The sequence below is a fragment of the Myotis yumanensis genome, unplaced genomic scaffold (genome assembly GCF_028538775.1).
Source record: "Myotis yumanensis isolate MYYU_CA2020_CCGP unplaced genomic scaffold, mMyoYum1.0.hap1 SCAF_3, whole genome shotgun sequence".
NCBI classification, from domain to species: domain Eukaryota; kingdom Metazoa; phylum Chordata; class Mammalia; order Chiroptera; family Vespertilionidae; genus Myotis; species Myotis yumanensis.
The window spans coordinates 166,047,816-166,070,387 of NW_027223754.1; the positions used below are offsets into that span (position 1 = coordinate 166,047,816).

General features: G+C 39.0%; 1 protein-coding gene across 2 annotated transcripts in view; it reads left to right on the forward strand.

Moving 5' to 3' along the window:
- The window catches only part of CCNT1 (cyclin T1), a 46,836-nt gene extending 28,900 nt beyond the window's left edge, over positions 1-17,936 (forward strand). For both annotated transcript variants that reach the window (XM_070410331.1, XM_070410332.1), the window contains 4 exons: positions 602-647; positions 1,779-1,942; positions 2,104-2,174; positions 10,376-17,936. In XM_070410331.1, the coding sequence (XP_070266432.1) occupies positions 602-647; positions 1,779-1,942; positions 2,104-2,174; positions 10,376-11,782 (1,688 nt within the window). In that variant the 3' untranslated portion in view covers positions 11,783-17,936. The remainder of the gene's footprint in view (positions 1-601; positions 648-1,778; positions 1,943-2,103; positions 2,175-10,375) is intronic.
- The last annotated feature ends 4,636 nt before the right edge of the window (positions 17,937-22,572 follow it).

Genomic DNA, 22,572 nt, shown 5'->3' on the forward strand with positions numbered 1-22,572 from the left:
TAATCTAAGGAAGATTAAAATTTGTTTTGTCATCCAGAGCAGTTTTTTTGTTTTGGAAGAAGAAACTTTCTTTTGGTAATATATTAAATAACTTGTTATTTGATTACGTTAGGATTAAATCACAGGTTACTTAATTTAAACTTATTATTTTAAAGCACAAATCACTTTTCCCAAACATATCAAGGTCTTTTAGATTCTGATCTTGCCTCCACAGTAGTTCATCCCCTAGTTTAGTATTTCTCAGTGAACCGTTGTATCAGAATCTGGGTACTTGTTAAAAATGCTTGGGTCCTTCTTCAAACATACTGCGTCAAAACTCTAAGGAGGATGTCAGAAATTGCATTTTAAACAAGTGTCAGATACTCAGTGTAAAGAATAAAGCTTGAATTCCTAGGTCTGGAAGCAATCCAATTATTTATAATTAAAAATTACTAATCTGTTTTTGGTAGAATGTAAACTTCATGTGGTCAGGAACCATGTCAGCTTCATTTACCACTATATTATCTACCTTGCAAATATTAAATGCTACTAATTTATTGTTGAGAATGTATGGAACTAATAATTTTTTCCCTCCCCCTCACTTTTTTTTTTTTTTTTTTAGCAAGCAAGGACTTAGCACAGACTTCTTACTTCATGGCAACCAACAGGTTTATATTTTAATATTTTTCCTTTATATTTTTGGGTTAGAACTTTACTTGGGTTGGGATTATCACTTTTTGAAGGGCATAAGGAATGATGTCAGGTTTGGCACTTAGTAAACTAGAATCCAAAGACCCAAGCATGGATCTTTGATTACAGTGTGTCAAACAATTCTCTGGTTAATGTTGAATTTTATGCAATTTTCATGTTGTGCTATACATTTCCATGGTGTTTTTTAAATTTGCTAAGGTGATGTAATTATATACTACTGATTGATAACCTTCTTAATTCTGCATTTTACTTAGCTTTAAAATATCCAAGAGCATAGTTCTGAAAGTTGGTAAACTTGGAATTCATTGATAGTGACTGAAAATCTGATTTGGAGGATTTTAAAAGACTCTTTGTTTTTCCCATACTCCCAGATAAATGGGCATATATATGTGTAAAGAATTGTAATACTTTTTCTTTTTAAAGAAAAAATTAATACATAACTTGTATTATCAAATGACTTGCTCATTCTTATCTCCAGTCTATTGGTTGTTCATGGAAACCAAAGACATTCCTAATGCCTGTCAGGGCTAAGAAGTTCATTTTAATAGACAGATAAGAGAAATTTTAAAAATAAACCAGCAATTGAGCATATTCACACTTGAGAGCGTGATTGTCTATTTATTTCTTTAAATAGACCAGACCTATGATTGGCAAGAGACAAGATAATTTTTAGGATATTTTCTTAGGTATTTAATTTAGAAATTATACATATTACAAATCTTATTATTTTCCTTAAGTTCTGAGCTTATTCTCAGAATAATTGATCCTTGTTTTAAAAAACTGAGTACCCAGTTTATTTTAGGTTTTTGTTTTTGTTTTTGGTCCATTAGTTATATGAATTGAATGATGCGTAGTCAGAAAATTTATAAATGTTACCTGAGCTGGTGGGTTAATGGAAAATAATGTTTAGTGCTGGATCAGAGCACTGGGTATTTCTTACCCTACTTGCTTGCCATTGGTGTTTTTTTTTTTTTTTTTACTTTTTTTTCTTTTGTTTTTGTTTTTTTTAAAAAATAATGGAGAGTTTAACTTTGGGTTCAGAATTGAGAGCTCATGATACTCTCTTGTTTCCTTTCCTCTGATGTCAGCCTGCATTTGACCACATTTAGCCTGCAGTACACACCTCCTGTAGTGGCCTGTGTCTGCATTCATCTGGCTTGCAAGTGGTCCAACTGGGAGATCCCAGTCTCAACTGATGGGAAGCACTGGTGGGAGTATGTTGACGCCACTGTGACCTTGGAACTTTTAGATGGTAAGTTTTAGAGTAAGGGTCCTTGAAAAGCACTTCATCTTGATCTGTCACATATCTGGCCAAAGGTGACTTGATTCAGATGAAAATAGTTAGTTGAGGTTATTCTTGTTTCATTACTTTGTCTCTGTGAGTTTTTCTTAAATGCTCTATTTCATTTGTAGAACTGACACATGAATTTCTACAGATTCTGGAGAAAACCCCCAACAGGCTCAAACGAATTCGGAATTGGAGGGTAAGAATTATTGTTGTCAGCTTATGGAACAGAACAAACTATTTTCTTTTTTGGAATTTCCCTTCTTGTAGTTATGCTATAATCATAACTTCAACTTCATATCTTGGGGTACAGGCCCAGAGGCAATGGCTGTAGGTGATAGCAGAATTTGTTTTGTGTTTTACAACTCTTGTGATACAGTCATTTGGTCAGCAACGTTGGTTGAGTATTTTCTGTGTGGAGACTGTTAAGGGGAAAAACATGGCTTCTTTGAGTCATAGAGTTTTGGCTTCTGGTAGAGGAAAGATACAAAGCTACAGGGTTAGAGCTGATACCATAATTTTGTCTTTATATTACCTGCTTTTGAAATGGATTTTAGAATTTTGTTTTTATATAGATTAAGGTCTGAAGTTGTCTTTCAGATATTTTTCAAAGTCTTACTTATGAATAATGAAATAATTCCTCTTTTTATCCAGTGTCAGAAAGTTTATTTTAAAAACATTCCTGAGTCCAGCCAACATGGCTCAGTGGTTGAGCATTGACCTATGAATCAGGAGGTCATGGTTTGATTCCTAGTCAGGGCACATGCCCGGGTTGTGATTTGATCTCCAGTGTGGGGCATGCAGGAGGCAGCTGATCAAAAATTCTCTCTCATCATTGATGTTTCTATTTCTTTTTCCCTCTTCCTTCCTCTCTCTGAAATCAATAAAAACAAATTTAAAAAACAAACAAACAAAACACATTCCTGAACTGGCTGGTGTGACTCAGTTGGTTGGTCTTGTCCCGTGCACCCAAAGGTTGTTGATTTGATTACTAGTCAGCATATGCCCAGGTTGCCAGCTCAATCTCTGGTAGGGGATGTGCAGGAAGTAGCAGATTGATGTATCACTCTTACATTGGTGTTTCTCTTTCTCTCTTCCTCTTCCTTCCTCTCTCTCTAAAATTCAATAAAAATAGTTTAAACACACACACACACACAAAACAAAACAAAACAAAAAACCCCCATATAAAACATTCCCTGCATTTCTTAGAAATCCAGACTGATAAGCTTAATTTTCTTTTGAGTTGAATAAGTTGTAGAAAATGAGTTTGCCTAGGGTTTAAGGGAAACTTGAGAGCATGTAGGTCATCTTTTAATCTTTCTATACTAGTAAAAGGGTAATATGCTAATTAGACTGGGAGACCTTCTGGATGTTCTTCCAGACAAAGCCATGGTGACGGGGCCGAGGCAGAGGCGGTTAGGGGCGATTAGCCCAGGAGGGGAGGGCAGTTGGGGGCGATCAGGCCAGCGGGGGGGTGGGCAGTTGGGGGCGAGCAGGCCGGCACGGGAGGCAGTTGGGGGTGAGCAGGCCAGCAGGTAGAGTGGTTAGGGGCGATAAGGCAGGCAGGCAGGTGAACGGTTAGGAGCCAGCGGTCCCGGATTGCGAAAGGGATGTCCAACTGCCCCCAAGGGGTCCCAGGGTAGAGAGGGTTCAGGCCAGGCTGAGGGACACACACCACCACCACCCCCACTGCACGAATTTCGCGCACTGGGCCACTAGTTTAATATAAAACCTCATCAGGATTTGTAGAATTTGATTTTGGACTACCTGCAATCGCAAACAGTCATAAGGCATAGATGTTCAAGGATTAATTTTAGATATGCACAACCTCATTTCTCTTATTTCCTTGTAGCATTTGTATAGATTGCTGTGACTTTTTTCTTTTGGTGATAGAACACTTAAGTAAATTTTAAGGGTACAATACTACATTTGATCTTAGCCAAAATGCCAAGAAGTGATTAAGTATACAATACTGTATTGTTAATTATAGGCACTATGCTGTATAGTATAGGTGTCTAGGATTTACTCATCTTATATAACTGAAACTTTGTACCCTTTGACTAATATTTCCTTTTTTCCCCCTCCCACCAGACCCTGGCATTCACTATTCTACTCTGCATCTGTAAGGTTGACTATTTTAGGTTCCTTAATAAGTGAGATCATGCAGTATTTGTCTTTCTGTGTCTGGCTTTTAAAACAATTTTTTTTAAAAAATATATTTTATTGATTTTTTACAGAGAGGAAGGAAGAGAGATAGAGAGCTAGAAACATCGATGAGAGAGAAACATCGATCAGCTGCCTCCTGCACATCTCCCACTGGGGATGTGCCCGCAACCCAGGTACATGCCCTTGACCGGAATCGAACCTGGGACCCTTCAGTCCGCAGGCCGACGCTCTATCCACTGAGCCAAACCGGTTTCGGCTAAAACAATTTTTTAAATTGTTTGCAGAGAGGAAGAGAGAAGGGAGAGCGAGAGAGAGAAACATCAATGATGAGAGAGAATCATTCATTGGGTGCCTTCTGCACGCCCCACACTGGAGATTGAGCCCACAATCCAGGCATGTGCCCTTGACCGGAATCAAACCCAGGACCCCTCACTCCGCAGGCCAATGCTCTATCCACTGAGCCAAACTGACTAGGGCTGTGTCTGGCTTATTTTACTTAGCCTAAGGTTCTGAAGCTTCATCTATGTTGTTGCAAATGGCAGGATTTCCTTTTTTTTTAAGTTATGGTAAAATACAAATAAGAATATTTACCATCTTAACCATTTTTAAGGTTACAGTTTAGTGGTATTAAATATGTTCATATTATTGTGCAACCACCATTACTATCTATCTTCATAATTCTTTTCATCTTGCAAAGCTGAAACTCTATACCCATTCAACATTAATTCATTTCCTCTGACCATAGCATCTAGTAATGACTATTACACTTCTTGTGTTTATGATTTTGATTACTGTTAAGTACCTCATAGAAGTGGAATCATACAGTATTTGTGTTTTAATGACTGGTTTATTTTAACTAGCATAATGTCCTCAAGCTTCATCCATATTATAGCATATTGTAGAATCTTATTTGTTTTAAAGGCTGAATAATATTCCATTGTATGTATGTATGTACTATATTTTGTTTAACCATTCTTCCATCAATGGACACTTGGGTTTCTTCTAAGTTTTACCTATCTTGAATAATGCTGCTGTCAATATGGGTGTACAAATATCTCTTTAAGACCCTGCTTTTGATTCTTTTGGTTATATACCCAGAAGTGGAATTGCTGGATCATATGGTAGTTCTATTTTTAATTTTTTGAGGAACCTCTATACTATTTTTCATAGTGACTGCATCAGTTTACACTCCCACCAACAGTGCAGGAGGAATCCCTTTTCCCACATCCTTGCCAACACTTGTTTGTTGACTTTTTGATAATAGCCATTCTGACAGGCATGAGGTAATATCTCGTGGTTTTTATTTGCATTTCTGTAAAACTTAGCAATATTGAGCATCTTTTCATATGTCTTTTGACCATGTGTATATCTATTCTTTCTTTATAGAAATGTCTATTCAGGTCCTCTGCACATTTTTAAATTGGATTGTTTATGTTTTTTTGATATTTAATTGTATGAGTTCTTTATATGTTTTGGATATTAAACTCTTATTAAATATATCTTTTTGTAAGTATCTTTTCTCATTCAGTAGATGGTCTTTACTTTTTCTTTTTTTAACTTTTTTGTTCAAAATATTACAGATATCCCCCCCATAGACCCCCTCCACCCCACTTCCAACCTCTCCCAAGGCCTTCCCCCTACTAATGTTTGTCCTTGACTATGCATGTTTAGTCTCTTGCCATTTTCTCCCCCCCTTTCTGAAATACATCAGTCTGTTGCATGTTTCAATATCTCTGAATCTGTTTTGTTCAGTTTATTTTGTTCATTAGCTTCCACATATAAGTGAGATCATGTGGTACTTGTCTTTCTCTGACTGGCTTAGATGGTCTTTTCATTTTGTTAATGGTTTCTTTGGTGAACAAAAGCTTTTTAGCTTGATATAGTCACATTTGTTCATTTTTATAATTTTGTAATTTGTTCAGTTCTATAATTTTATTTTTTTGGTACTATCTTTGTCTGGGTCTTTGGATCTCAGCGCCAGGTGATCGAGCCCTCAATCCAGGCTTGTGCCCTTGACCAGAATCAAACCTGGAACCTTTCAGTTCGCAGACCAACACTCTATCCACTGAGCCAAACTAGCTGGGGCTCAACGTTTATTTTTAAATTGCCAGTGTGTGTTGTATGTACTGGCCAGTTGATCGGTTGGATGGTCAGACGGACAGACAGTCAGTCACTTAGCCTTTTATATGTATACTTGAGGCTCGGTGCACGAAATTTGTGCACTGTGTAGGGGGGTGTTCCTCAGCCTGGCCTGTGCCCTCACACAGTCCGGGAGCCCTTGGGGAAGGTCCAACTGCTGGCTTAGGCCCGTTCCCCACAGGGATCAGGCCTAAACCAGCAGTCGGACATCCCTCTCGCAGTGCAGGACCCCTCACTCCTTACCGCCCACCTACTCGCTGCTCCTTACCACTCGGCTCGCTGCTCCTTATCGCTGCAGCAGAGGCAGGAGAGGCTCCCGCCACCGCCTTTGCACTCACCAGCTGTGAGCCTGGCTTGTGGCTGAGCAGCACTCCCCCTGTGGGAGTTCACTGATTACCAGGGGGCAGCTCCTGCATTGAGCATCTGCCCCCTGGTGGTTAGTGCGTGTCATAGTAACCAGTTGTTCTGCCATTAGATTTGCATATTAGGCTTTTATTATATAGGCTATATATATGTATGTATGTATATGTGTGTGTATATATATGTGCTATTTGTTTTTTGTATGCCTTATTGCTCTTTGTCCCTCATTTTCTGCATTACTGTCTTGTGTTTAGTTGATTTTTAAAAAATAATTCTTTATTGTTGAAAGTATTACATATGTCTCCCTTTTTCCCCCATTGACTCCTTCCACCCTGCCCCGTCCCCTGCCCCAGGCCTTCACCACCCTATTGTCTGTGTCTGTGGGTTATGCATATATGTATACAAGTTCTTTGGTTGATTACCTCCCACCCACCCACCTTCCTCCCTTTCCCTTCGACATTCCACACTCTGTTCCATGCTTCCATGTCTCTGGTTCCACTCCATTCATCAGTTTATTTTGTTACTTAGTTGATTTTTTAATAGTAAAATTAAAAAATTTCTTATTTCCTTTTTTGTGTATTCTACAGCTATTTTTTTATGGTTATCATGGGGATTACATTTAACATCCTGAAGTTACAACTCTCTAATTTGAATTCATGCTAGTTTAACTTCAGTAACATATAAACTTCTCTCTCTCTCTCTCTCTCTCTCTCTCTCTCTCTTTGTTAATCCTCACCCGAGGATATTTTTCCATTGGTTTTTTTTAGAGAGGGGGAGAGACAGAGAGAGAGAGAAACATTGATGTGGGAGAGACATATTGATTGGTTGCCTCCTACATGAGACCCGACCAGGATCGGGGATTTAGCCTGCAACCAAGGTATATGCCCTTGACTGGACTCTAACCCGGGACCCTTCTGTCCTCAGGCCAATGCTCTATCCACTGAGACAAACCCACTAGGGCCAAACTTTTCTTCTTTACAGTTGCATTCCTACCTCTTTTAGTTGTTGACATGACAAAATTATATCTTTATACATTTGTGCCCCCAAACATAAGCTAATAATTATTTTAAATGTTAGGCTCATTATAACTAAGTTTTATACTAATAATTGTTTTTGTCTTAACATTTGCTAGCCTCTTAAAATCAAGTAGAAAACAAAAGGCGCAGTTACAAACCATTTAAAAATACTAGCTTTTATAATTGCCCATAGATATTTTTTCCTACATATAGCTTCAAGTTACCATCTAGTCTCCTTTCGTTTCATCTTGGAGGACTCCCTTGAGCATATCATGTAGAGCCAGTGTAATGGTCATGAACTTACTCAGTTTTGTTTATCTGGAAATGTATTAATTTCTCCCTCACTTTTTTGAAAGACATTTTTGCTGGATATTTGGTTGACAGTTTTTTTTTCTTTTAGCACCTGGAATGTACCAACTCTCTGGCATCCAAAGTATCTGATGAGAAATCTTGTGATCTTGTGTGGGATGATTTGCTATTCTCTTGCTGCTTTCAGGATTCTTTGTCTTTGGCCTTTGAAAATTTGATTTATAATGTGTCTCAATGTGAGTCTCTGTGAGTTCTTAGTTGAAGTTTGTTGAGCTTCTTGGATGTTTATGGCATATCTTTCATTAAATTTGGGGAGTTTTCAACTACTGTTTCTTCAGTTATTTTCTGTGCCACTTTCTCTTTTCTTCTTCTGAAACTGCCACAATGCATTTGTTGGTCCACTTAATGGTGTATCACAGGTTTTTTGTTTTTTTGTGTTTTTTCTTTTTTAACTGTGAGTACAGACATCTCTTCAAGATTCAGATTTCTTTTTAAAAAAATATATTTTAGTGATTTTTTACAGAGAGGAAGGGAGAGGGATAGAGAGTTAGAAACATTGATGAGAGAGAAGCATCAATCAGATCAGCTGCCTTCTGCACCCCCCTTACCCCCCACTGGGGATGTGCCCGCAACCAAGGTACATGACCTTGACCGGAATCGAACCTGGGACCCTTCAGTCCGCAGGCCGATGCTCTATACACTGAGCCAAACCAGCTAGGGCGTATCACAGGTTTTTAGGCTCTGTTTCCTTTTTAGGTTTTCTATCTCTATTGATCATTGATATTTTCATTTTGTTCACACACTGTTATCTTGACTTTTTCTCCACATCTTCCTTTAGTACCTTGAATATCTTTAACACATTAAGTGCCCAGCCTGTTTTGTCTTCCAGATGGAAAGTATAGTGTCAGTCACCGGTGACTGGGCGCTTAACATGTTAAGGGAGTGATTTTAAAGTCTTTGTCTAGTATAGTGGTTCTCAACCTTCTGGCCCTTTAAATACAGTTCCTCATGTGACCCAACCATAAAATTATTTTCGTTGCTACTTCATAACTGTAATGTTGCTACTGTTATGAATCGTAATGTAAATATCTGATATGCAGGAAGGTCTTAGGCGACCCCTGTGAAAGGATCGTTCAACCGCCAAAGGGGTCGCGGCCCACAGGTTGAGAACCACTGGTCTAGTAGATCTGCCATCGGGTCTTTTTCAGGGATAGTTTCTGTTGATTAAGTGTTTTCCTTTGAATGGGCCATACTTTCCTGTTTTTTAATATGCCTTGTGACTTTTTATTGTTGTTGAACATTGGACATTTGAATCTAATAATGTGGTAACTCTAGAAATCAGATTTTCTCCGTCCTCCATGGTTTGCTGTTTTTATTATTGTTTTGTTCATTCTTTTGGGTGAAGTGGTTGATTTTGTATTGTTTTGTCCATTGTTTTTTGGGGAGAGGTTGATTCTTGCTGAATATCAGCCTGGAGTATAAACTTAGTCTTTTCAGAGCCTTTCCCTGGATATATATGGTCATTTTCTAATTTTACCTGTATATGGAGTTGTTTTTGAATGTGCTACTCTTTAATGTCTGGCTCCTATAAGGGGAAAAACAGAAAAGTGATAGGGGAAGAACGGTGTTGGTCTTTTAAATCCCCTCGAAGTTGTTTCAGACGGGGGAGGTGCAACAACGACTGCCTGTCTCTTGGCGTGTACTTCCGTGATCTGAAGCAGCATTCATTGATCATAGCACAGATGCCCAGTATTTAGAGGATAGAGTCATTTTTGCTCACCCTGGCTTCCCAAGGTTTGTGAAACTACTCCAGAAATGGGTGCACAGCTGCTTGCTACATGGCTGGGGGTGAGCAATGGCTGGTTCTACTGTGCTGAGAAATGAAATTGATGGAAATTAACCCCAATTTACTATTCAAGGCTTACCCTGGAAGTTGCAAGCCTTCAAAAAACTCTAGAGTTCCAAAATAGTACCATCAGACAGATTCTGCTAGTGCAGATGTTTAGGAGGGGAGACAGATTCCTGGTGCTTCCTACTTTGCTAACTTCCCAAAATCTTTCTCCTCTTTTTTAAATACTAAATAATAGTTCATATACCACATTTTTTTAATCCATTCATCATAGATGGACACTTGGGTTGCTTTTATATCTTGGTTACTGCAAATAATGTTTCAATGAACATAGGAGTGCAGATATCTCTTTGAGATCCTGTTTGCATGACTCCTGATTGAAGGTTTTTAAAATCTTATGTCTCCTGATGGTAATAATTATCAATTTCATGTTACAGTAGTCTCCTGCTTATGGGTTATAAAAAGCTTCAATGTCAAAGCAAGCACAGTCTATTCATTGCAGTGTTTTTTTCCATATAATAAATTACCTGAAGTGAAGAGATATCATTTGCTTCATTCTAGGCATGCCCGGCTGCCACGAAAACAAAAGCAGCAGACCGAGGAGCAGAGGCAAACACTTCAGAGCAGACAATCCTCAATATGATTTCCCAAAGCTCTTCAGACACAACTATTGCAGGTTTAATGAGCATGTCAACTTCTTCTACCACAAGTTCAGTGCCTTCCCTTCCAACCACTGAAGAGTCATCCAGCAACATAAGCAGTGTGGATATATTGCAGGGCGAGCGTTGGCTGTCCTCCCAACCTTCTTTTAAACTAGAACCTGCTCAGGGTCATCGGACTAGTGAGAATGTAGCACTTATAGGAGCTGATCATTCCTTGCAACAGGATAGTTCAAATGCATTTATTTCCCAGAAGCAGAACAGTAAGAGTGTGCCATCAGCTAAAGTATCACTGAAAGAATACCGTGCAAAGCATGCAGAAGAGTTGGCTGCCCAGAAGAGGCAACTGGAGAACATGGAGGCCAATGTGAAGTCACAGTATGCATATGCTGCTCAGAATCTCCTGTCTCAACATGATAGCCATTCTTCAGTCATTCTGAAAATGCCCATAGAGGGCTCAGAAAATCCTGAGCGGCCTTTTTTGGAAAAGGCTGATAAAACAGCTCTCAAAATGAGAATTCCAGTGGCAAGTGGAGATAAAGCTGCCTCTTCGAAACCAGAGGAGATAAAAATGCGCATTAAAGTCCATGCAGCATCTGACAAGCACAATTCGGTGGATGATAGTATCACAAAAAGCCGAGAGCACAAAGAAAAGCACAAGACTCATCCATCTAATCATCATCATCATCATAATCACCACTCACACAAGCACTCTCACTCACAGCTTCCAGCTGGTACTGGGAACAAACGGCCAGGTGATCCTAAACATAGTAGCCAGGCAAGCTCCTTAGCACACAAAGCCTATAGCTTGTCTAGTTCTTTCTCCTCTTCCAGTTCTGCTCGTAAAAGGGGTCCCCCTGAAGAGATTGGAGGGGCAGTGTTTGATCATCCAGCCAAGATTGCCAAGAGTACTAAATCCTCTTCCATAAATTTCTCCTTCCCTCCTCTTCCTGCAATGGCCCAGTTGCCTGGGCATAGCTCAGACACAAGTGGCCTTCATTTTTCACAGCCTAGCTGTAAAACTCGAGTTCCTCATATGAAACTGGATAAAGGCCCTGCTGGGGCCAATGGTCACAACACAACCCAGACAATAGACTATCAAGATACTGTGAATATGCTTCATTCCCTTCTCAGTGCCCAGGGTGTTCAGCCCACTCCTCCGCCTCCATTTGAATTTGTTCATTCTTATGGTGAATATCTGAATCCACGGGCTGGTGGAATGTCCTCCAGATCCGGCAATACGGACAAGCCCCGACTACCACCTCTACCTTCAGAACCTCCTCCACCACTTCCACCCCTTCCTAAGTGAAAAAGAAGAGAAGAAAAACTTTAAAAATGCATTTTTTTGTTTTTGGTTTTTTTTAAAACTACTGATTCTGAACTAAGAAAATTACTTCCCTAATGAAATATGTCTCCCTTCTTGGACTAGGGAATAAATTAATATTGAGACATAAGTGGGAGGATGGTAGAGGGCCTTGGTTATTATATCTGCTGCCTCAGAAATGTAACTATTTTATAGTTTTTATTGGTATTAGAAAAGTGAGAATATGTTGAAGCTGTGAAAGAATAATACTTTCTCTATTCTTGGCCTCTCCACCTCTTAATTAGGTTAATTAGAGTTGATATCTTCCCTCTTCTTGCCAGGACTGAAATATGGAGGGTTTGTTATATCAAACAGTTGTGGATCTTTTTGGTGTTTAATATGTCAGAAGAGAGGAAGTATTTAAACGTCAAAATCTTTTAAGAGACTTTAAAAAAATAATTTAAAGAAAGTAAGTTATCTGTTTAGTTTTTCTTTTTTTATATATAATTGGGAAAGGGATAGGGATTTTGCTGTGTGTATGGAATACATAGCAATGAATCCTGGGGGTGGGATTGGAGGGTGGAGGGTGTGAAGGGGGGTTGGGAGGGTAGGCTTTTTTTGGCCATGAGTTCTGAGATAGACTTTGGCCACTTGAAGTGTTGAGACGTATAAGTGTGTATGCAAGTGTGGGTATGTATGTTTTTAAGTGTGTGTGTTTAAATATCATGTTTTCTATTTTCCCTCCCTATCCCTCACCATTTTCACTTCCCAATAGTCTACTAGAGAGAATACGGTGTGGCCTTTAGAACATAAAGGAAGAGGCATGTATTTGACATGATATTTAACCCCTTTCTTTATGTTGTCATTGAGTGGTAGCCTTCTAAATTCAAGTTTGGGCAAGTGCAGCCAATGGCCTGATTTTGGATTCCATTATAAAAACTTCCTTTTAACCCCCTTTTCTTTTGATTCAGAACAAAGACGGGGTTGAGGAAGAAGGTTTGGAGAGCAAAGCTGGCTTCTGCTGTACAGAATTGGGTGTGTCTTTTTTCAAGTTGGGCCTTTGGGAAAGTGTTTAAGTGAGAGCAGTCTCAGGGTCTCTGATGGGAAGGGGTATGTGCTATACATCCTGCCTGTGAAAGCCCAGACCATGTTTGAGAATAGTTCTGGGAAAAGCCATGGAGCTAGAGGATCCTGAAAACAGTGAAATTGTGATTTGGGAATTGTTAGGACATTGTATTTTAAATTATATTATAAATGTGAGACTTGCTTTTTATCTGTATAGCTGAAGGGGAACCGCTGCATCCTCATTTTTTTGTAGCCTATATGTCTTCAGAAATTGGAGCTTGTGAATTAACAGTACTGGTGCCATGAGAGTGAGCAAGCCTAGCCCACATATACTGTTACGTGTAGATTGTCAATTCTTGGTGACTTTAGATGCTAGGCAGAAGTTCTTCAGACTTCTAAGAATCCTTTAAAAAATGGACCAGGTGTCTGTTCTTATGGGTGCTTGATTCTCCCATATTTTAGGAGTGAACATTTTTGTTGAGGAAAGAAATCTTTTAAGAGACTAGAAGAATTCTAATAAACCAAGTTGTCTAACTGAAAATGCCACCCAGCTACAGATCATTTGATGTGATATTCTTTGGTCTTCATGGCATTTTTATTTTTATTTTTCTCTGTGAAAAAAGGATACAATTTGAATTTGTCTTGTTTTTAATGGAGCTTTCTTCATACCAAATATTCCTTATGGACAAATTGAAATGTTTTTATTAGAAGTCATAGGGAGACAGGAGTTGTACATGTGCTGCTGCTTGCCAGGAACAGATTGGGGAGAATACTGAAGCAGTTGGAATTGACGGTGCACTGGCCTAATATAGGAAGGAATTTATTTGTACAGTAGACTTAACTGAAGGTGCATTAGTATCCAGCATCTTGTCATATTTGAACTGTCTAGAGTGCCTGCCATTGCTGTGTAAAATGAGCTCTCTGCCAATCTATAAACTAGTATTTTTTACGTGGAATGTCACTTCACTTTTATAGATGACATTTTCCTCTTTCTCCTTGATACAGTGTGTGTTGTGCTAATTGATAGATGTGTGGTGTCTGCTTTCCTTCCCAACCTTCCAAGAAGGTTATTTAGTTTGCTTCTGTATCTTTGTGGAATTGATCACTGATTTAATTATGAAAATGTCTTTTCCAGCTTTTGATTTTTCTCATCAAATGTTGCATATTTTCTAATCACATGTACTCCTTCACCACAGGGACATACATATCCGCTTGGCTTCATTAGCAATTCCCTATGGCAATCTACTTAGTTCCTTAGAACTTTGTCAGGAGTGAACTAGAAAAAAGTGCTTACTAGAGCCTAAGAGCTGCTTTATGCTATGTAGTCTGGCCTATGCACTACTAGATCATTGCTGGTATAGATCAGTTTAGAGACTTTTCTATATTAATGCCTCCTGATACTGTTTTAGGATACCTACCATGTCTGCTTTTAGATCTGTGTATATGTCATGAACCAGCTTATGGGCTGTGCATGAAGCTGTTGCATTGTCTTTGGATTAGCAGTGTGCCTGTCAAGTAGCATGCATATTGTCCAAATTCTCACAAACTTAGGCTTCAAAGGGTTGTGTGGTTTCTTCTCTCCCCTCACACTTTCAAAGGGTGAGAAATGGGATTTTTACATCCAAAGTTAGTCCAGTAAACATGGTTTCCCCCAACCCCCTTTTAACCTAAATTATCAAGGATAAGTGGTGGTAAGCAGGCCTGGAGCCTCAAGTTCTGTAAATCTCATTCCTAAACTTTGATTGAATCTCATGTTGGCAAAAACTAATACCTGTGGATTGTCCTTAAGGCTGTTAATACCTGTGTTGCTCTTAGCTGAACTCTTAATGAAGCATTTATCTAAAGCTAAATTGGTCTTCTGAAGTATCAGTTATGCTTTTTGGGTTTAGAAAACACTTAGGAATTAGTTTAGTCTTTTCACTCATGAATCAATGTGTTTCCATATCTGAGACCCTCAGCTTGCTTCTTTTTCTTTTTTAAAAATGATTTTAGTGTTTTGATTTAATGCATTCTTTTTTATAGTTCTGTATTACTGGCTTCACCTGTGAAAATAGAAATAAAATTTCCAGTTAGAAACAGCATTGGATTAGGATACAGAAATAAAATCATGGTAACTTTAGTGCTGAATTTCCTTAAGCCTCTGCTATCTAATTCCCATATTGGAAATGGCATACCCCTCATACCTTGCTTCTTGGACAAAGGCAACTAGAGGGGGATCTTATCCCAGTATGGTTGGATTTTAAACATCTGTGTTCCCCACAGAAATGTAGGAACTTGGGAAATTATTACTTTTTTAAAAGGATTATTCTTTTGTTGATGAATTATTTTGATACTAATGCTAGGAAAAGGGAGATTCTAGACCATCTTGAAGTTAGAATACAAATACTATTCTCTTGGGTTTGGGAGAATTTAAGCAGTCTATGCAACCCTTCACATGTTGAGAAATAAGCCCTCTGCAGTTCCATTTAAACTTTCAGTGATTTTGATACCTCCCCAAATTTCTCATGTTGCTGCTTGTTAACACAGCTTTTAACTGAGTATTTGCTCCTGATGGTTTAAGAAATGTTATGTGGTATCACCCTGTCAAGTTTTATTTTATCTTTTTATACTTCTGGATGTGAGTTTTAAACAAGCATGGTACTGTAATCCTGCCTGATAGAATGGTCTAGGATGATAATTATTTTTTAATGGGAGACCTTTCCATTTTAATGTTTCTAAAGTATTTAATATAAACTTGGCATTGGAAAAGGGAGGAAAAGAAAAAGAATGTTTACTAAAAAGTAGTATCTACTCTCCCCCCTTTATGAGTGTGTGTATTCATGGTTGAATGAAAAGAAGAAAAAGATCTTGAGTTTTTTGTCATGTTAAGTGTGGAGAGGGATGCTTGACAGCATGCTAATTGAAGCCAGAGCAAATATGTATTCATCAGGTTATCAGGAAGTCTTCATTTGAAAGCTGAGGACCTAACTGATTAGTGGTTAATCACTTTGAAATTGATTACAAGATGGAGATGCTGGCTGGGTTAAGCACTCAAAGAAAAGAATGCAGCAGCCTAATTTAGCGTTAACTTAGGTTTCTGGATTTGAAACTGACCTTTTTCCCACCTGAACTCCACACACCTAAAATTGTCCGTTTTCTTACCAGACCAAAGAGCAAAGAAGGAAAAAGAAAAGTAAAACACTTTACCAATCTATGTCACTCAGGTACAATTTTGTGGTGATATTTTTGTCTGTTTTCTTTGTATTGCTCTTAAGAATCCTTTCTCAGCATATTATTCTGCTGTTGCCTCTTTCTTCCTTGGGGCATCTCACTTCTGGATGCTACCCCTGGTATCTCTACTGTTGTTATGTGAATGATAGGATGTAAGTGACCATTACAGTAAGGGCTCTTTGTAAAAAAATTTAAAAATTGTTTTTTAAATTTAAAAAAAGGATGTTGTATACATTTTATAGTCTGGCTATCAGTTTGATATATTGCTGTCAAGTATGTTTCTCAATCTGTATTTATCCATCCCATCAATAAATGTTAATTATAAAACACTCATTGTTATTTTTGCATACTGAGTCTTCAAGCTAGTCTTTAACTGTCATTTTATTGCTCTTGCTGTAGTTTTGTTTTACTTTCGATAGTAGTATGTACATTCTTTTTTTTTTTTTTTAAATATATTTTATTGATTTTTTACAGAGAGGAAGGGAGAGGGATAGAGAGTTTGAAACATCGATGAGAGAGAAACATCGATCAGCTGCCTCCTGCACATCCCCAACTGGGGATGTGCCCGCAACCAAGGCACATGCCCTTGACCGGAATCGAACCCGGGACCCTTGAGTCCGCAGGCCGACGCTCCATCCACTGAGCCAAACCGGTCAGGGCAGTAGTATGTACATTCTTACTACACAAGATCCTATGGGAATTGAGTCCATTGGAAAGGCCTAAGATTTGGTCATCACAATGAACCGGAGAGTATAAAGTATGATGTAGGAAACCCTCATTTAATATTGTGTGGATACCTGGGAGAGTAACTGCTACACAAAAAATACATAGCTCTAACAGATGGTAGCAATATGTACTCCTTATCTAGCAAACACTATCAACATGATTCATAATTTTATACATGGTTTTGAAAAATATGAAATGGTATAGATAAGGAGTGCATTTGAAAGGAAAAATAACAGCATTCTTGGTGGTACCTGGAAAAATTGATAGTGAATACTCTTTTCCTGGGATATAATAAAACTGTACACACAGGTAAATCTTGTTCGTTACACATTTAAAGGGAAAGTATTTTTATGCTAAAGTACTCCAGAATTAGAACACAGAGTTAGCAGTATAGTTTAAAAGCTCTAAAAGGAAAAAATAAATTGGACAGAATTATATATGTTTCTGAAAAATCATTTGAGTTCTGTTCATTTATTCCATTTTTAAAAATAAGAGTTTTGTTTACTGTGTACATCTGAAATTTTTGTGGAAGTCGCTGTCATTTTAGGAATTCTGGTCAGGTTTGAATGAAAGAATAGAAAAATAGTGATTTGCCTTTGTTAAGAGAGTTAATATCTACTGTACCATCCTTGGGAATAGATGGAAACAAATCAATATAAAGGTTGTGTACAATTGTATCCCCAATTACAGGGTTTGTTAAGCTAACTGATGCAGAGCTAGGCTTATAAGTTTTCCTCACTTTAAACATTTTTTTTTACTTTTGGTTTAAGAGAGAAACATCCATGTAAGAGAGAAACATCAATCGGTTGCCTCCTGCATGCGCCCCAACTGGGGAATTGAACCAAAAACCTGGGTATGTGCCCTGACCAGGAATTGAACCTTCCATCTTTTGGTGTACAAGATGACGCTCTAACCAACCAAGCTACACCAGAGCTCACATTTTTTTTTTTAAATTATTGTCTAAAGTTTTACATATGGCTCCTTCTCCCCCAATTGACCACTCCCCATTCCAGGCAAGCCCCCACCACCTCAGTGTCTGTGTCCATTGGTTATGCTAATATGCATGCATACAAGTCTTTGGCTGCTCTCTAACCCCCCTCCCCCTACTCTTCTCACACTTTTGAGACCTAAATAAATTGGCCTGATCTCTATCATTCAACTTTTGAAAGTCTGAAGCCTTTTCTATGACTTCTGTGGATTCCATCAGAAACTTATACAAAGTGGGGCAAAAGTAGGTCTACAGTTGTTAAGATGGAAAAGAATACAATGCTATCTAATAATAGACAAACATGGTAATTGACCATACCTTCGCTACGCCTCCCATGGGCTAATCAGCATGATATGCAAATTAACCAACAAAGATGGCAGTTAATTTGCATACGTAGGCTCCAAGCGGTGGAGGGAAGACTGAAGGCGAGCCGAGCAGCAAAGACGGAAGAGTGAAGGCGGCTCTGGCCGGAGCGAAGGTCTGGGTCCCGGGTGCCAGAGGAAAACCTGTGCCGGCAGCCAGGAGAAGGGAAGGCCTATTGCACGAATCTCTTCGTGCAACAGGCCTCTAGTAATAATAATAGAAGAGTAAACTTTCACATACAACTATAAACCTACTTTTGCCCCACCCTGTATTTATTAGCTCTTGGGTCTACTTCTGAATTAATTTGGTGTATGGATTGTCACATGTCCTACTTATGCTACCTTTTTGCACTGTGGAATCTCAGTGTAGGGAGACAAATACCATTTCACATAATACTCAAAACCAACAGATAATGAAAAGTTAAACTTGAATATAGTACTGGCCAGGTGACTCAGTTGGAGTGTCATCCTGTACACCAAAAGGTTGCGGGTTCGATCCCTGGTTGAGGTGTGTGGGTGAGGCAATTGATCCATGTTTCTCTCCCCCTTCTCTCTAAAAGGAAGTAAAAGCATTCCAAAAAAAATTTAACATAGTAAGTCCTAATTTAATGTCATTGATAGATTCTTAGAAACACATTAAGTGAAATGATGGAAAAGAAAACCAATTTCACTATAGGCTAATTGACAAACAAGAGTTAAGTTCCTATAGCATATTTCTGGTGAGAAAAAAAATCACCAAACTTGTAAATAAAGACCCAAAACCTAATATTAAACACTGAAATAAATGTGAACTATACATTCATTTAAGAAAGAATAATAAAAACAAGTAAGGTAATGATTTTTCAACCCACCATGGACAGGACACCATCAGGGCTCATCACACACCCATATTCAGTCAGATAATTTAGACAAAACTAACTTCACGTTTTTGGGCTGTGGGAGTACCTGGAGAAAACCCACACAGACATGGGAAGAATGTGCAAACTCCACACACAGTGGCCCTGGTGGGAAGTGCTTTGCTCAAAGTTACAACAAAACGATGTTGAACACAAGGAAGTTAATTGAGGACCTGCTATACTAGAGACAACTTTTCTGAAAAGCAGTTTCAGATACTTCCTTGCCTTTCATTTATTCCTTCCCTAGAAAATAGTACCTACCAAATACTGTGTACTGATTACTGATGGGAATATGGCAGTAAAAAAAAAAAAAAGAAAGCATCCTGTCCTTGTAGAACTTATATTCTAGCTGTAGGGAGACAAGTAAAACAGTTCAATAATAAGTACTTTGGAGAATGCAAAGCAGGGAAGGAGGGACAGAGAGAGACAGAGTGTGTGTGCAGGTAAGTAGAATGTTGAAATTGGAAATAAGATGGCTAGAGAGGAAGGTCTCATGAAATTACAATTCAGCAAAGATCTGAAAGGTGAGAGAGCAAGCCATGGAAATAGTTGGGGTAAGAGCATTCCAGGAAACAAATGCAAAGGTTCCGAGGTAGTAGAGCAAGGAGGCCAGTATGAAAATAAGTGAGGAGAGGAGAGGAGTAGAATATGTGGTTAGAGGGGAAATAAAAGGCTAGATATTGTAGGGCCTTGTAAGCCATTATAGAGATAGTGAAATAGGGCACCACTGAAACATTTTGTGCAGAGAAGTGACATGCTCTAGCTTAGGTTTTAAAGTGTTCATTTGGAAAAAATTTTTTTAAAATGTTCATTTGGGCTTCTGTTCAAAATGGATTGTAGGAATCAAGGGTAAAGAGGCTCACAATAATTAAGGTTAAGAGAAAAGAGTGGCTTGAACCGGTTGGAAGTGCTAAAGATAATGAGAAGTTACATATCTTAAAGTTGGAGCCAGTAGTGTCTGCTTATAAGGTTAGAAGAAAAAGAAGTCAAGGATGACTGCCACTTGTTTGGCCTGAGCAACTGGAAGGATGGAGTTGTCATACACTGAGATGAGGATGACTATAGAAAAAGCAAGAGTTTGGCCCAGCTTGTGTGGCTCAGTGCTGAGCACTGACCCATGAACCAAAAGGTTCAGTTTGATTCCTGGTCAGGGCACATGCCTGGGTTGTGGGCTCGATCTCCAGCGGGGGATGTGCAGGAGGCAGCCAATTGGTGTCTCTTTAATCGATGTTTCTATCTCTCCCTCTCCCTTCCTTTCTCTCTAAAATCAATAAAAACATTAAAATAAAATAAAGAGCAAGAGTTTGGCATTCTCTCTCCCCCCCCCCCCCTTTCTCCCTCCCTCCCTCTCTCAACACACACACACTTTTCTCTGGGATTAGTCCCCAAAACTCCAAATTTTCAAAAAGTATTTCCTTCAAGAATTCTTTCCAATTGCACTCTTCCTCCCAGTAGCACACCCATGCCTTTCCCTTCTCTATCTTCTTCCCCCATAGGCATGGGTCTTCTACCCTCTAGCAATGGCTATTGGTGGCTCTTCCCAGGTTAACCCCCTGAACCTGTCTCCAAGGCTTCCTTTTCTCTGACTTTCCCCGTGGGCCAAAGCAGCCCCACCCTAGGTTTTCTCTTGTTGTTGCTTCTGTCCTAAGCCCTGCCTTATTTCACTGTCCCTAGCTTTAAAAAGGTACTCTCAAAATTTAAAAAAAAGAATTCATCTTTCCCAACCTCAACAAACACCCTCATTCAGGTCCACTTTAACCCATTCAGTAGCTAACAAAAGAGTGCAGTGGATTAAAAACAGCCATCTACTTTGTTAAACAGCACAAAGAATTTGTTAATATCGTGACCCTTAAATAATATCTGCCCCTTCTCCAACTTAGAAGGAAGTGGTTCTAAATAGTATTTTTTGTCTGTTCGGGGCTCAGCAGGATTTTTTTTTTTTTTTTTATAACTAAGACCTTCAGTAGAGCCTCTAACTAAACAAAATCTTTGTTGCATCTCTAACTAGTTCTTAACTCCTCTTTACATTGTTCCCAATAATAGTTTTATTTTTTTTTATTTTTTATTTTTTAAATATATTTTATTGATTTTTTACAGAGAGGAGGGGAGAGTGACAGAGAGCCAGAAACATCAATGAGAGAGAAACACCGATCAGCTGCCTCCTGCACGCCCCCCACTGGGGATGTACCCGCAACCAAGGTACATGCCCTTGACCGGAATCGAACCCGGGACCCCTGAGTCCGCAGGCTGACGCTCTATCCACTGAGCCAAACCGGTTCTGGCCCCAATAATAGTTTTAATACTCCTTTTTTATATTGCCACATTTGATTGCAGATTCTGATTCCAAGATTTTCTGTAATGTGACTGCCTCTGCCTAGTTTTGAGTTATAGGGTATTTATAACAAATGTCTTCTTTGTACCCTCTGAGGATTGGAGTTATATAAATCGTAGCTGCTATTATGTTAGTATTGCATCCACAATCCCAAACTACTTCTAGAATGTTTACTTCAAAAAAGCAGGGTTGTCTTTCTTGTTCTCTAGTGTCTGGCACTTAGGTGCTCAGTAAATAATTTGTTGAATGAATAAATTTCAGGAAAGAGCCTTCTAGGGCTACCCTAATCTCTGGAAACAGCACTTCACCTGTCCCACCACTCTCCAATTTTTGTTTTAATCATTTCTTGTGGCTAAACTGCTGTTCTTGAGCATTGTGGATTCTCTGCTCACCTCCACTGTGAGCATGCTCACCTCCTCATAGGTAGCGGAGAAATCTCTTATTTAAGTTAAACTGACAGTAGATAAGAGTGCTTGGGAAGGTTGGGATGCAAAAAAGATCCAGGAAGTTTATGGGGAAGATGTTAGTTCATTAGATGCTTTTAACTAAAAAAAATCCTTAAAAGATTATAAAACTGGGATTGTGTCTGCTGTTTCTATATACCTGCGTTATTTAGCATGGAACTGTAGAGAATTTCAATCAGGGTCTAAAGCACAATTAGTATTTCCTTATTCTCAGTCCCATATGAGAGGCAAAAAGGGATAATAATTAGAATGAGGGCTGGGTTCAAATTTGCCTCCCTCCCTCATTTAGTACAGATGGGCCCATTCTATTTCTAAGTTATCTGTAGAATCGAGATAATAGCCTCTACCTCTTAGGGTAGCTTGGAAAATTAAATGTTTATGTATGTAATCGCTCAGACTCATTAAATACCCAGAAAGTGTTTCAGTAAATGAACTCACAAAAGAAGACTAAGGCCTTTTCCTGTATGAAGTGTCAAATGTCTGATTTTTTTTACTAGTTGTGTAGATGTGCTGAGGGAGCGGCAAGCAAAGACCACAGACAGCGCCCCAAAGCGGCCCGAACAGCCGCCACGCTCTGAGCTGGAAACCCAGCTCGACTTCGCTGCCCGCGCTGGGCCGCCGCACGCCCCCGGGGCGGAGTTGCTGACAAACAGACAGGTCGTCTCTCCTACCTCAGCCGCACATTTTCTTGGGGTCCCGCCCAGAAGCATGATAGGTAGCTGACTTTGGCCAATGGTGGCACACCGCCGTCGG